This window comes from Tympanuchus pallidicinctus, unplaced genomic scaffold (assembly GCF_026119805.1).
Source record: "Tympanuchus pallidicinctus isolate F22 unplaced genomic scaffold, pur_lepc_1.0 scaffold3, whole genome shotgun sequence".
Classification (NCBI taxonomy): domain Eukaryota; kingdom Metazoa; phylum Chordata; class Aves; order Galliformes; family Phasianidae; genus Tympanuchus; species Tympanuchus pallidicinctus.
This window is the reverse complement of record NW_026294747.1, coordinates 13,714,563-13,727,207: the sequence shown is the minus strand read 5'-3', so window position 1 is coordinate 13,727,207 and position 12,645 is coordinate 13,714,563. Positions and strand designations below refer to the sequence as shown.

The 12,645-nt window shown below is 39.9% G+C and overlaps 1 protein-coding gene across 1 annotated transcript in view; it reads left to right on the top strand.

Annotated features, from left to right (window-relative positions):
- The window catches only part of BRSK2 (BR serine/threonine kinase 2), a 297,047-nt gene that overhangs the window by 245,263 nt on the left and 39,139 nt on the right, over positions 1–12,645 (top strand). Inside the window, exons 13-15 of the mRNA XM_052696777.1 lie at positions 4,724–4,874; positions 8,671–8,736; positions 12,608–12,631. Of these exons, the coding sequence (XP_052552737.1) occupies positions 4,724–4,874; positions 8,671–8,736; positions 12,608–12,631 (241 nt within the window). The remainder of the gene's footprint in view (positions 1–4,723; positions 4,875–8,670; positions 8,737–12,607; positions 12,632–12,645) is intronic.

Sequence of the window (12,645 nt, the reverse complement as noted above, 5' to 3'; positions counted from 1 at the left end):
TAGAATTTTCTAATTACTGATCTATGTGCAGTGTTGCAGAGATGCTTCTGGACTTCTATTAGTAAGACTATACCATTCATTACATTTCTACAAAGTTTTATGTGTACACATCCTCCGTTGGAAGAATGAATAATATCACTTACCTGTTTATAGTACATACATTATAATGCCATGTTTTTAGATTATCTTAAAAGGATTTTAGAAGTTTAACACGCAGTAAGATTATATATATCTTATAAAGCTCCTGTGGTACCATTTTATTCCTGAATTGTTCTTTGTTAGTATTTTAAAATACTGCTGATCACCAAGGACTACATTAATATAGATAGACAACTGGAAAAATGCTCCCCTAAGGAGCTAACAGTGTAAGTGACTCGTGCTGTGCATACTGACAGAAGTTTAACTAATAAAGCATTAGTCACGTCTATCAGTGGCCCGAAATAGCATTTTTATACAGTGGAGTTGTGATTTGTAGGTCTTGTATTTCACTCATTTGAAGGCTAGTGCCAAAATGCTCTTTAACTGGAAAGCCTGTTATCTCCCAAGCCTACAGGACAGTGATATATTAAAGTGTAAGTTTGTTAATACTCAACTGAATTATTACATTATCAAAGTTTCAGGCTACTGGACCTGTAATTTTACAGAGAGATCTCATCTGAGGGGGATAAAATGGAAATTCTGAGTCAGCCTGGTAGTTTTTTAAACTCTTACCTGGATGGAGCTGCAGAGAGCATGTCAGCAAGCATCTTGGCAAAGGAATAGATGTGCTTGCCACAGGTGATCTAGTCAAAAGTCCTTGCTCAGTGCGATTTGGCATCTTGCACTTCACTCATCAGCTTTTGACTCACACAGATTGTCCTGCAATGTAATGACACCCTCTTATCTTAGATGTGCTTCACAGAATCACATAATGGCCAGGGTTGGAAAGCACATCAAGATCATGAATCTCCAACTCAAATATGTATATGCTTCTGTCGTAAGAAAAGCAGGGCGACTAGTCTTCATATCCAGCACGTAACTGAATACACAGCTGTGCCTTTAAATGCATCACATACATCTTTCCTCCACACGCCAAAGTATGTGATGAACAGAAGTGCTATTACCCACTCCTGGATTATTTTTTTTTGTACAAGGGATGACGATGTTCTCCATCAGGGAAACATCATCTGAATATATCAGTGTGCTGCATTGGCACATTTTAGACTCTGCACATTATTCTTTGAGTGTTTTTCAGTTGTCTTCCGTGTTCCACAGGAGCTTTCTACCTCCTCTGTTCACAGCAGTATCTCTGAGAACATGGGGCAAGTTTTAATTAAGAGCAGTCATGCTTCTGATGAGTATCTCATCCATAGCCATTAGCAATAGCTTTGCACAAGCAGAGAAGAGCAGGGAAAAGGTAATGGATATAATATTAGCAGCTTGAAGAAACCACATTCATGAGAACTGTGCATTGCCTGAGTTCATGCCAAAAAAAAAAAAAAAAATCTAATTTTATTTTGCCTTTTCCTCCTTCTTTGCACATTAGACCATGGAATGGATGGATGTGGGTAGAAATAAAGATTTGGCTGCATTAGACTAGCACTTTCTCTTCTGATATCTCTTTTGTATGCGTCAGCTATGTAAAGCTTTCTCGAAGGGTCAGAAGAGGGCCACCCTAACTGTCTTGTGAGTCCAGTTCTATTTTCTTTAACTGAAAACAAGGAAATAAGAAATCTCTCAGTAAAATACATACGCATCAACTGATGTCTCCTTGAGCAAAAGGCTTACGTGGAGATTCTTAATAGAGCAGAGTAAAGGAGATTCAGCCAGAATAGCCATGTTAGGATGACATGCATAATCCAAACTCACAAACTGAACCTTTATTTTATGCCTTTCAAATGAATGGCTTTATGATTGGATTTTTACGTAGGCTCTTTCCCTGTAAAAATCCTTGAGAATGCCTTCACTTTTGTGATAAGAAGTAAGAGGAAAATACATCTCCAGAACTACCATGTATCTAAACTGGGACTTGAATGGGTTTTTTTTTGTTTCTCTGTGAAGCATTTCCAGAGACTCAAGAACAGAAGTGTGTGCACTGAAGATTTTCCTATTTTTAATTCCTGTACTGCTGCTAAATCTCCAACTGTTCTTACATGCCACCACTTCAGTCCTTATGAGAGGATGACTGTGTGCTTTAGTATCCTTAGATTTGACAGTGATGACAGACTTGGTACCCTGTGGTTTCTTACTTAAAGCCTTTGAAAAATATGTACAATACTTGCTGCCTTCAGTCATGTATAGTATAGGTTTGTAGCCAGTTTTAAAGAGGAATCAAGTACCACTATTAGAAGCTCTACCAAATTCGTACAAACTTTTGGATGTATTTTCCATCAAACCCATCAAACCCTGAATTGCTGTTGTTGAATTTATTGATGTACTTCACCACCTTCTCCTTTTGCTTATTTCCTCTCTTTCTTAGCTTAAAATACAGATTGGAAATCAGTATCTTGAGCAGCAGAGATTGATACAAAAGTATCATTTAGCTTGTTAGCAATATCCTTATCCTTCCTAATTGTCCTGCTGATTCCCATATAATCTTTCTGGCTGCTATCCTTCTCTCAAGCTTTCTGTCAACAAAATACTGTTGTTCAGATCTTTGGCTCATTCCTCTTCAATTCCTTTTTATCTTGTTTCTATTGTCCACTTTGTATTTAGCCTAATCATCACTTTTGCATCACTTGGCTAAATTTCCATTTGGTAAAGTGTTTTGTTTTGAGCATGCATGGATGAAGTTGCCTTAAAAATTTTCTTTTCATATGCTGTTTCTCTTGCCATTTTCCTTCTTATTATTTATACTCTGTTATTAACTAACCTTGATACAGTCAGAGCTTACTCATCTTTTTTTTCTTTTTAATTTCTTCATCTTGCTCTTCTTTGGTCTGTGTCATCTTCATCCTACTTCTTTCTTTTTAAGCTGCACTCTTCCCCTTTCCTTTATAGTCTCTGGTGGTATCCTTCTGTAAATCTTGTGTCAACTCTGTATAGGTAACAAACATTTTAATAGTTGTTCTGTAGGATAGATCATCCTTTGTTCTTTGTACGTGTTTGGAGAGCAGGAGTTTGAAATGTCTGAACTTGTCCCAGGTCACTTTTGACTGGTTATGTGTGCAGCTGAAGTTTCCCAGTACGACTGTGTTGTTAGGTTTATCTCTCTGTGTTTTTCCTGTAACTTTATGCACTGTATGTTTTTCTTGCTAGTGTTTTCTACCACTTTTCTATTATTGAACACAGCTTGAAACAGAGTGAGATACAGTTATTCTTCTCTAACTCATTTTTAACACAATTATTACTATTAATACAAATAATACTTACATTATATGGTAATAGGTTCATTTGCTATCACTGTATCATTTGCACTTGGGCTGTACTTGCTCGTGCTCATTGTTTCAAGAATAAACCCTGCCTTGAAGGAATCAAATTCTGAAAAACATGATGTGAGAGAGAGAATAAACAAGCAAATAGGCCAAGACTGAGGAGGGCAGAGTCATAAAAATAATATAATCTGGCTATGCAGTAATGATAGAGTTTTAGAAAGGAATCCTGGCAGATAAAAAAGCCCTAGGGGGGCTGGATGCTGTGAGCTTCTTTGTAACTGCAGAGATGAAGGATGCTTTTTCTTAAGGGTAGTCACTCTCTGATAAAATTAAAAAGATGTCTATAAATACAAGCAGGCAATTCAAATAGTCCAACCAAAGCAAGGAAAATCTTTCCTTATTTATTTTTCTCCTTTACTCCTTTTTACTGTTCAGATGCCATTAGATATATCAGTATTAAAAGAACTCAACAAGTCTGTTTGGTTCCCTTTATCACCACAGAGGTGTGTATGGTTTGGCAAGTCACCTTGGACCAGTCGCTGTCATGCAGTTTGGTATCTAAAGACTATTTTCAGAGCAATTTAGGTGCTTCTCAGAGCTGCAGTAATTGTTTGTCTGCGCCTTTAGGAATGAAATGCCTTTAAGTATCTCATTCTTATAACTCGGTTTTCACTCAGCAAAGTGAAAGTAGCACTTGGATGCCTCATAGAAATGTTATACAATAAAGCACTTCAGTTACTACAGCAGTAAAAGCGATATGATGACCTCTGAGATAGATTTCAGTAGCTTTCATCGGAGGTTTATCTCAGGTAGTCCAGAATGTTTAATTTGTAATGCTGAAGGAAGAAATATGTAACACAGCAGGGAAAACCTGAAATCTAATACTGAAGATGCAAAAATAAGAGTATGTTTTCAGAGACTAATACAAGTCTGAATTTAGAGTGTATTTTTGTCCCTGCATTACATTTAATCTAGCTAGCATGGGCATGGAAAGCAAGCTAAAGAAACCTGAGTACATATCCAGGATCCCTGGATGGCATACCCTTTGGCTAATAGCTTCTGCTGTAGCCCGTGCTATTATCTTGTTATTACTGTTATCAGCTTTGTAAGGTAATTTGTGCAGTCTGTGCTTTGGTCATACCTTTATTTTACAGTGCTCATACATTCAGTAGTAATACTCTTCCTCTCTGCAGATGGATTACAACTTACGTCTTAATGCTTGTAGTTTTGGAAGAGAGTGCAAATGTTCATCTCCAGGATAACTGTCTGTAGGGGAAGTGTGAGAGTGAGATCTTTGAGAGAGGATTTAGCCAACCTGTGTGAGGTAAGTCACAGCCAAATTCAGCTGACAGTGTTTTCTTTTCATAAAGATCCCCCCAGGAAGCGTGTGGACTCCCCAATGCTCAACAGGCATGGGAAGCGACGACCAGAAAGGAAGTCGATGGAGGTTCTCAGTGTGACAGATGGCGGCTCCCCCGTCCCTGCTCGCAGAGCTATTGAAATGGCACAACATGGACAGAGGTGGGTCCCTCCTTTACTTGGGAGCTGAGAGTCCCTCCTGTCTGGGTTTGTTGCCCTCTTACATGTCGTACATACAGAGGAGCTGTGGAGCCCTTCTATTCACAGCAGCACTCATAACAACTTCCAAGCGCACTTACAATGTGATCTGGCAGCCAGCAGTGCTTATTCACACAGGAACAGAAGTCCTGCCATCAATTTAAGATTTCTGTCCACTTGCAGCTATTGTTCAGGAAACTGCTGTGTCCTCTGGGCAAAATTCATCTCACCTCATTTTAATTGTTCAGAATGTAGGGATTCAGTCTAAGCTAGGTATACAGGCTGTCACTGTAGGCACTGGGGACAGATGAAGTCTTTGGAAGATCTCAGATATGTATGTGCTGTTCCAGCAATCTTAGATGGGATAAATTAAGCTCTGGTTGTTCTTCTCTGTCTCCATAGCCTATGGCAGGAATCTAAATGATGCTGCTTTTGGATTAGGTGCTAAGTTCTTAGGCACTTGAAGTTAAATGGGATGAACTTCATCCTCTACACTGTTAGAATAGGTGAAGTTTGGAAAGCCCTGTGCAGGCATCTGTGGGTACCTTTTAAATGTACTGTCAGGGCTGATATGCATCTGACCCACATAAATTACCATGTCTGTAAATTGTTAAAATTCATGTAATTTTACCTCTTTTCTCTGAAAGTATTATCGTTGTGGAGAGACAGCAGAAGAAAATGATGTTTCCTCAAGGCAGGTTGTGATAAAATAAGTGGACTGTGGAAGTTCACTTATGTGAACCATGGGAGTTGCTTCCTCAGTCACTATATCTATCCTAAAGGAAGCACATGCATTTGGATTTACGCTTGTATAAATCAGTCAGTCTTAAAGAACACTTAACACTTCACGCATATATATGCTGATGATGCTATAACTTCTGTTTCAGCCTTATGACATGATTATTTTTGTCTAGCTATTAAGATCTGCTCAAAATGAGCCTGTTGTGCCTGCTCAGAAACTCCCTGTGCTGACTGAAAACTGGATAAAGCGAAACTGGATGAAATGGAATAATTTCCAGTCCAGAGACCCCTAGAATCGCTAGAAAGTTTTGCTGGCAACTGTTAACATTCTGCCTACAGTGAGGAGAAAGTGATTTTCAGGATCTTTCCAGGACTTATTTCAGCCTGGATGTATGGTCTTGAGGTAGACTGCCAGAAAGATTTTTCGCTGTAGTGGAGGTTGGAAACCTGACTTTGAGTGTGTGGTTTGTTTTGATATTTAATGTTTGGGTTAAGGAAATGTTCAGGTCAGCGTGTACTCTTAAATGTTCCTGGTAGGCCTCAAAGTGATAAGGATGAAGATGACACTGACAAACAGTTGCTTACTCCTTATTCAACTTTCTGTATTTAATCTAGTACCTGGTAGATGTACGAGCCATAAATTGCCCAGAGAGGAGCCAGACAGAGGTGAATCACTTTCCCCCACCCCAAAGCTGCCTGTGAGTTGTACTCTGCAGCTGTTTGCAGTAACTGTCCAACTGGGCAAGAGAAATAGGAAGCAGTGAGATGAACAATTGAAGATAATAATCCAGTCTTGTTCCACCAGCCTAGAATGTATTTGATTGATTCTGAGATTTTCTGAGGACTGAAACCTTCCATCTCTCAGCTTTGCCTTTGAATTTGGAAATGCTGAAGAAGCAAAACTGTGTCTCATTATACTTTTGCTTTTAAATATCTCACTTAATTCTGGATGAGAAATCATTGGAAGTGAAAGGTCTGAGATGAGTGCACAGCACTGGAGGTACATATCCAGGTGACAGGAGTAAGAAGAGTTTTGGCTTTAAGGAGGAAGTAAAACCTTCCAGCCACAAAAGAGATATAGGGAAATGCATACCACACAAAACATGGTTGGACACAGGGTGTGATTGAGGGTGGAGGAAGGGATGTAATAACACCATGATTGATGATGATGAGCTTGGCAGTGCTTGTTTTGGAAGGGGTTGATGGGAAGATAGTATTTTACTCCATGTCTGAGCTTCCATAACTCATACCATTCCACTTCCACAGATGACAATGGCACATATTGTGTTGCTGGCAGCACAGTCTTTTATAACATGAACTGGCTTCATTAACAAACACCACTGCATAGGGATTGTCTGGGGACGATGCATTGCTGATGGGGCACCATCTGTCAGAGCAGTCAGTAACAAAAAGACAAGTGCCTTCCTCCAGGACTGAAAGATTTTTAGTGGCCAGCAGCATATTATTTTCCATGAAATGACCCACTGAGAGTGGATTTTACAGTGCTAGATATTAGATCCCAGGATTGGATGCTTTTTTTAAGAATGACATTCTTTGGTCTGGATAGAAGACTGCTTAGTGCTTTTATCCTATAATACTAGGAAGACAGGGAGGTGGACTGTGGAAACAGGCCTCCCGTTTAGACACAAATGGCCAGTACAAACATCTGGAGACACAGAGCTATTGCTTCTTTCTTCAGATAACCAGTGGGCAGACTCTTCTGACCATGAGCAGAACACACCCATGTGTCATGATTTAGTCCCATGTCCTTTTTCCCAGTAATAAGCAGATGTTTTGTTGCAAAAAGGGGATTCATGTTATAGCTTCTGATTTTATGTGTCTGTGTGATGAGCTTGCTTTTGGTAACCAAGTGGGGACTCTACAAGCATTTGGTCTGGGCTTGTTTAAGGGCACATCTTTCTACTGATATTTGAAACTCGGCAGCTTTGAGCCAAGCAGTCTGAGAAAGTGTTAGGTGAAAAACATAGACAGTTAGTGGCTTAGTTCTGAATAATGTATAGGAAGAATTCAATGCAAACACTGCTTTTTGAGCTTGCTGACAACCTGAAATATTTTTGCTGACCTCTGCAAGTGGTCTCCAGTGGATCTTTGACTGTGAATGACAAAATTAGTGTGCACAGACACCTGATACTTGGTTTTCCCTGCTGGTTGTCTACCTAGCAGGTTCATAGTGGCATCTTACTTGATTCTGCTTTTATGCTATTTCATTGTATTGTCAAAAGAAAAGAGGTAGATTCTGAGCTTACTTTAATACCAGCTAATTCGTCCCTTGGGCCAAAATCATACAGATAAAGGAGAATTCTGTGGGAACAAGAATCCTGTGGGGATATACCAGAAATTTTCAGCAGCTCTACTGGAAAAGTCCAAAACCTGTTCTAAAATGGGCTTTATTCATTTTTTTTGTGGTTATTGAAGTTGATGGTTTGTGTGAAAAATCAGCTAACATTAGGAAGCTGTGTTCTGTGAAACAGTGAAGCATATCATGGAGAACTTCCCTTTTAGCAAAGCATAAGGAATTTTGCTTTTAAGCTTCAGGAATTCAGACCTAAGATATGGGAAAGAGAGTTGGGAGTAAGTGGTACAGGGGCCTAATGGCCTAATTCAAACCCTTTCCCAGGTTGTGCTTACTGTTGAGATCTTCTAGAGAAATCTGAGTAATGTGTGCTTTTGCTATTTGTGCCTTCAGGCATGTTCTGTATGCCCTGGACAGTGTGATAAAAGTAGATTGTATCTGGGTTTTCAACTAGATAAAGAAGAGCAGGGTTTACAAGTATGTTTGGGGAAAGTCATCTTAGACCTCAGAAGTCAAGGGGAGATAATGAACTTCAGCTCTCTGTAGGCCTAGCCCATAGCTGTAAAGTAAAAGAAACTTTTCAGAACATTGCTTAAAAAGGGGAGGATGGGTTGGGGGGCTGGGTGTCCAGCATTGCTTCAGGTGACTCTCTTTTATAAATGTCCACACTAGTAACTCTGTTTTCTCGCTTTGTTCCTGCCATAGTAAAACAATGTTCAGTAAAAGCCTGGATATCTCTGAAGCCAATCCCAAATTCAACAAAGAAGAAAGGTATATAAACACTGACAATATGTTCCTCTCCTCTACCTCACTGCTTAGACCTTAAAGATGCAGTACTTACCTTCTCTGTATGGGGACATAGCTGTTCCTTCTTAGAAAGAAACAAAGAGAGTGGGATATTTACTGGCCCCACTACATACAGTTTTGTACAATGCCTTACATTTGAGGCTATCCCCAATGCAGCCTGTGACTATACTATTTTCCCCACTACAATGTTATCATGTTGCTACTAGTTCAGTTCTGCCATGAGTTAGGATGCCTAAGCTAGAATATGTATTTGCTAGAACTGCTCTGGGAAAGGCTGGAGCTAGGAGAGCCAGGAGTGCTCCATTCTCAGCACTAGAAACAGCAGTACAACCAAGTCAGCAAGAGCAATAGTAGGAAATGTTGAGAATCCTGTCTGATTTGAGCAAAAAATTAAGTACCTCTAGGTAAGGGACAAACTCTTTAAGACTGTCCTGGCTGCATCAGAGAACACGAGGAAAAGGTGATTGAAAGAGGGGGCTTTTGGAGGATGATTCCAGTCTGATAGAATAACAGATGCTGAAGAGTAAGAAAAAGAGTAACTCCCAACTATGAATAGAGGCACAGTGGAAGACATACAGTTCATTAGATTTAAGGTCTCATGTGGCACCCCAGACTTATGATGAGGTTGTTGGTGGATGTAGAATTCCTAAAATTCTTGTCTTAGAGTAAGAGAATTCTTCTCTGATGTCAAAAGCTGTCATCCCAGTGGATAATTCTTCATCATAATGTAATGTTCATACGTTTTGGACAAACAGCCTATCCAAAATCGGCAGCTAAATACTTAGTTCCATATGATTCAAAAGAAGTGGTGAATTCCTTAAAGGAACCAGCCTGAGGACTCAGCTAGCCATTTTTCTTTCCATTTTTCCTTTTATAGCCTTTCTACTTAAAGATAAAAGCGGTGTTTAAGCTAAGGAAGACTTACAGGATGTAAAGACAGTCTCTGTTTTGGCCTTTTGCAGACTGAGTCCTTTGTGAGCAGTGTTTCAAACCTTGAACATGCCACAGTGAAGTTCGAATACCTTGCACTCACATGATTGTCCATCAAGTATGTAAGGCACCTTTAAGATGGCAACCTAAGTACAAGAATTGTACCCAAACCATTAGAAAACTCATAGTTTCATAGCCATAAAAGAATAGTGGTTACGTAGGCTTTAGTGGATGAGTTTTCCTCAGACTGATACATGTTCCTCTCTCCGATTCCCCCTGTATGTAGATTGTATTCTTGAATGTGTCACTTCTTGTATTAGCATTTAGTGTGAAACTACTCCAAAGACTAGCTCTTTCACAGTAATTAAAAATCAGGTTCAGTAAGAGAGGTGCCTTTACATCTATGGTTTGAGAAGGGTCCTTCAGATGTCATCATCCCTCTGTACTTCTCTAGCAGCTGTTAGGCTGTGTTAGGAGCAGAGGAGGTGACTCTTCAGTAGCCACTGGGGGAACTCCTTACGTACATGCAGGTGCTTTGTGTTCCCTCTCAAAGGTATTTTTTTTCAGAGTACAGGAGAAGGGTAGGGCAGTCACAAGGATCACTTGTGGCCCCTCCTCACTAAAAGGCCAGGCTGATTTTTGAAAGATCACATTCACTGTTCTCTCACCTCCCTCTCCCTCTTAGCAATTAGGATGAGGGACCTCAGTGGCATGAAAATTAGAGGAACTGAATTCTACATCTGTGTACAGCTACGAGAAGGGAAGGGATAGGCAGTGAAGAGATCCCCAGCCAAATGAGGACAACTAATCCTGATGGCCATTAAATTTTTGTTCAGCATTTAATTATCCAACTTTATGACGTCTTTTTTAAAGGAATACTGCATCTTTAAGGGTCCCTTCCCTCTAGATGCACATGGTTGTCTTAGTAGCTGAGGCCACTGTCCCTTTCTCTTTCTTTCTTTCTGACTTTCACCCCCTCTTTCAGCGCTTCTCTTCTTCTGTATCTGGGTTGCTGCAGCTCCGTAGTTCACTTGCTTCAGTATTGTAGGGAATGCACATGTCTGCGCTTCTGGGTCTATTGTGTCCTGGGATTGTCAATTTTTTTTGAACCTCATTTGCCTCTTCCTTTTCCCTATTGTCAACTTGCTTTCCATTCTCTTTGTTAACCTCCTAAGTGCCTTCCCCGTTGGGAAAATGACTTGAAAGAAAAATGAATCAACTTTATTGCACCCATTCTATTTACATTTTAATATTCTGCATGTTTGGGTATGGGTGTATTTGCTGTATAAATATACACACACGTTCCATTATACAATGGGTGTCAATTTGTTCTTCTCAGTTCATCACTGCAGGTAGATTTGTACTGGTCCAACTGAGGACAGCATTCATCCCTAAATATATACAATGTATATGTATTTGTATATATATGAATTAGATCTTAACCAAATTTGCACCCCACGCCAAAATACAAATGGAGTATCACTCAAGCACATGAAAAAGAACTTACTATAATGCTTCTTTCCACTTCTCTATTGATGCATAGCACAACTTTTTCTTTCTGTTCTGTGTTTTAATTTTAACTTTCCTCAAAAGTACCTTGTGTTGCCTAGCCCAGCATTTGCAGTGTTCTTGTATTCGGAAGCATGGCTAGTTGCACTGAGCAGGAAACTGTGAAATCTACTGGGCATATATTAAATTTGGCATTTCTGTTGGTGACCGTCTTGTGGAAAATGGATTTTCCTCACCCAGCCAGAGGTAACTCTGGCAGCTTGGGAGCCTGTTACTGAAAATGGAGAGAGAGAAAAAAAAAAAAAAAGAGACAGAGAGGAAAAAATCACAGCATCTGCCTTGAAAATTATTTGGTTTAATAACACACCGGGTGTTCTTTATTCCTAATTAATCTTTGTTAATCTGAAAAAGTGGTGATGCTTTCTTGAGTTTCCGTACCCTCACCCCTAAAAACTTGATAACCTGACTATTCTTTCCTATTTTGAGTGCTTTGGTTACTGGTGAAAAAAAGAATCTTGAAGTTTTTGATTGTCCCTTGGCATCAAAGTCAATGTGTCAGATATTCATTCTGCCTTTAAAGCTGCTGTTTCGGACTCTTTTCAGCACAGCATTGATTTATTCTCTGTTCACATTTGAAAGATTTCCCTTGCAACCTTTAAGAGCCAGAGTCTGAATTTATTTTAAATGAAAAATGAGATCCTGGAGCACAAGATAGCATCCACAGAGATAAGTGCTGGGTTGCTGAGCTGGTATGCTCTAGGTGATCTGAATTCCTGACTCTAAGACCATCACGACTAATAAGCCAGTAACAAAGCAGATTCACAGCTTGAGCTACAGTCTTGTACCCTGGGCTCCCAAGCTGGCTCAGAAATGCATGCTTTAATAACCAATAAGTTTCACAGTTCATTCATGGCAAAAAAAAGTACTTCTTACCAGGCCAGCTTGGGGGACAGAGGGACACTACATTGAGCAAAAAGGAGACAAAAAGGAGACAATTTCCTTCATAACAGTTTGTTGTAACTGTGACTTATGTCAGAGTCAGAAAAGAAATTCAGCATAACATCTGATCCCCGTTGCTCTGCTGACTGCTCTCATTGGGATTTGGCTGGAAAGGTTTTTTTACAGCCTTAGAATGTCCCTCTCCATATTCCCCAGTGCCAAAGTTGGGTGTGTCTGCATTATTGTGAGCAGGACAGAAGTTATTTTCTAGTGAATCAAACTGTCCCCCTCGTGTTCCTGGTTTCTGAAGATGTAGGCACCTGTGGCAATAATTATGACCATGCAGTTCTCCGAACAGTATTTCACTCTGCTTTTCCTACTCTTCTCTCCACCTGCTTCCACATCCCCCTCTTTCTCTTTCTCTCTTTGCCTTCTCTCTTCATTTTCTCTTTCCAAGGATGGCGAGTGCTGATCCATTGGGGTAAGCTCTAGTTT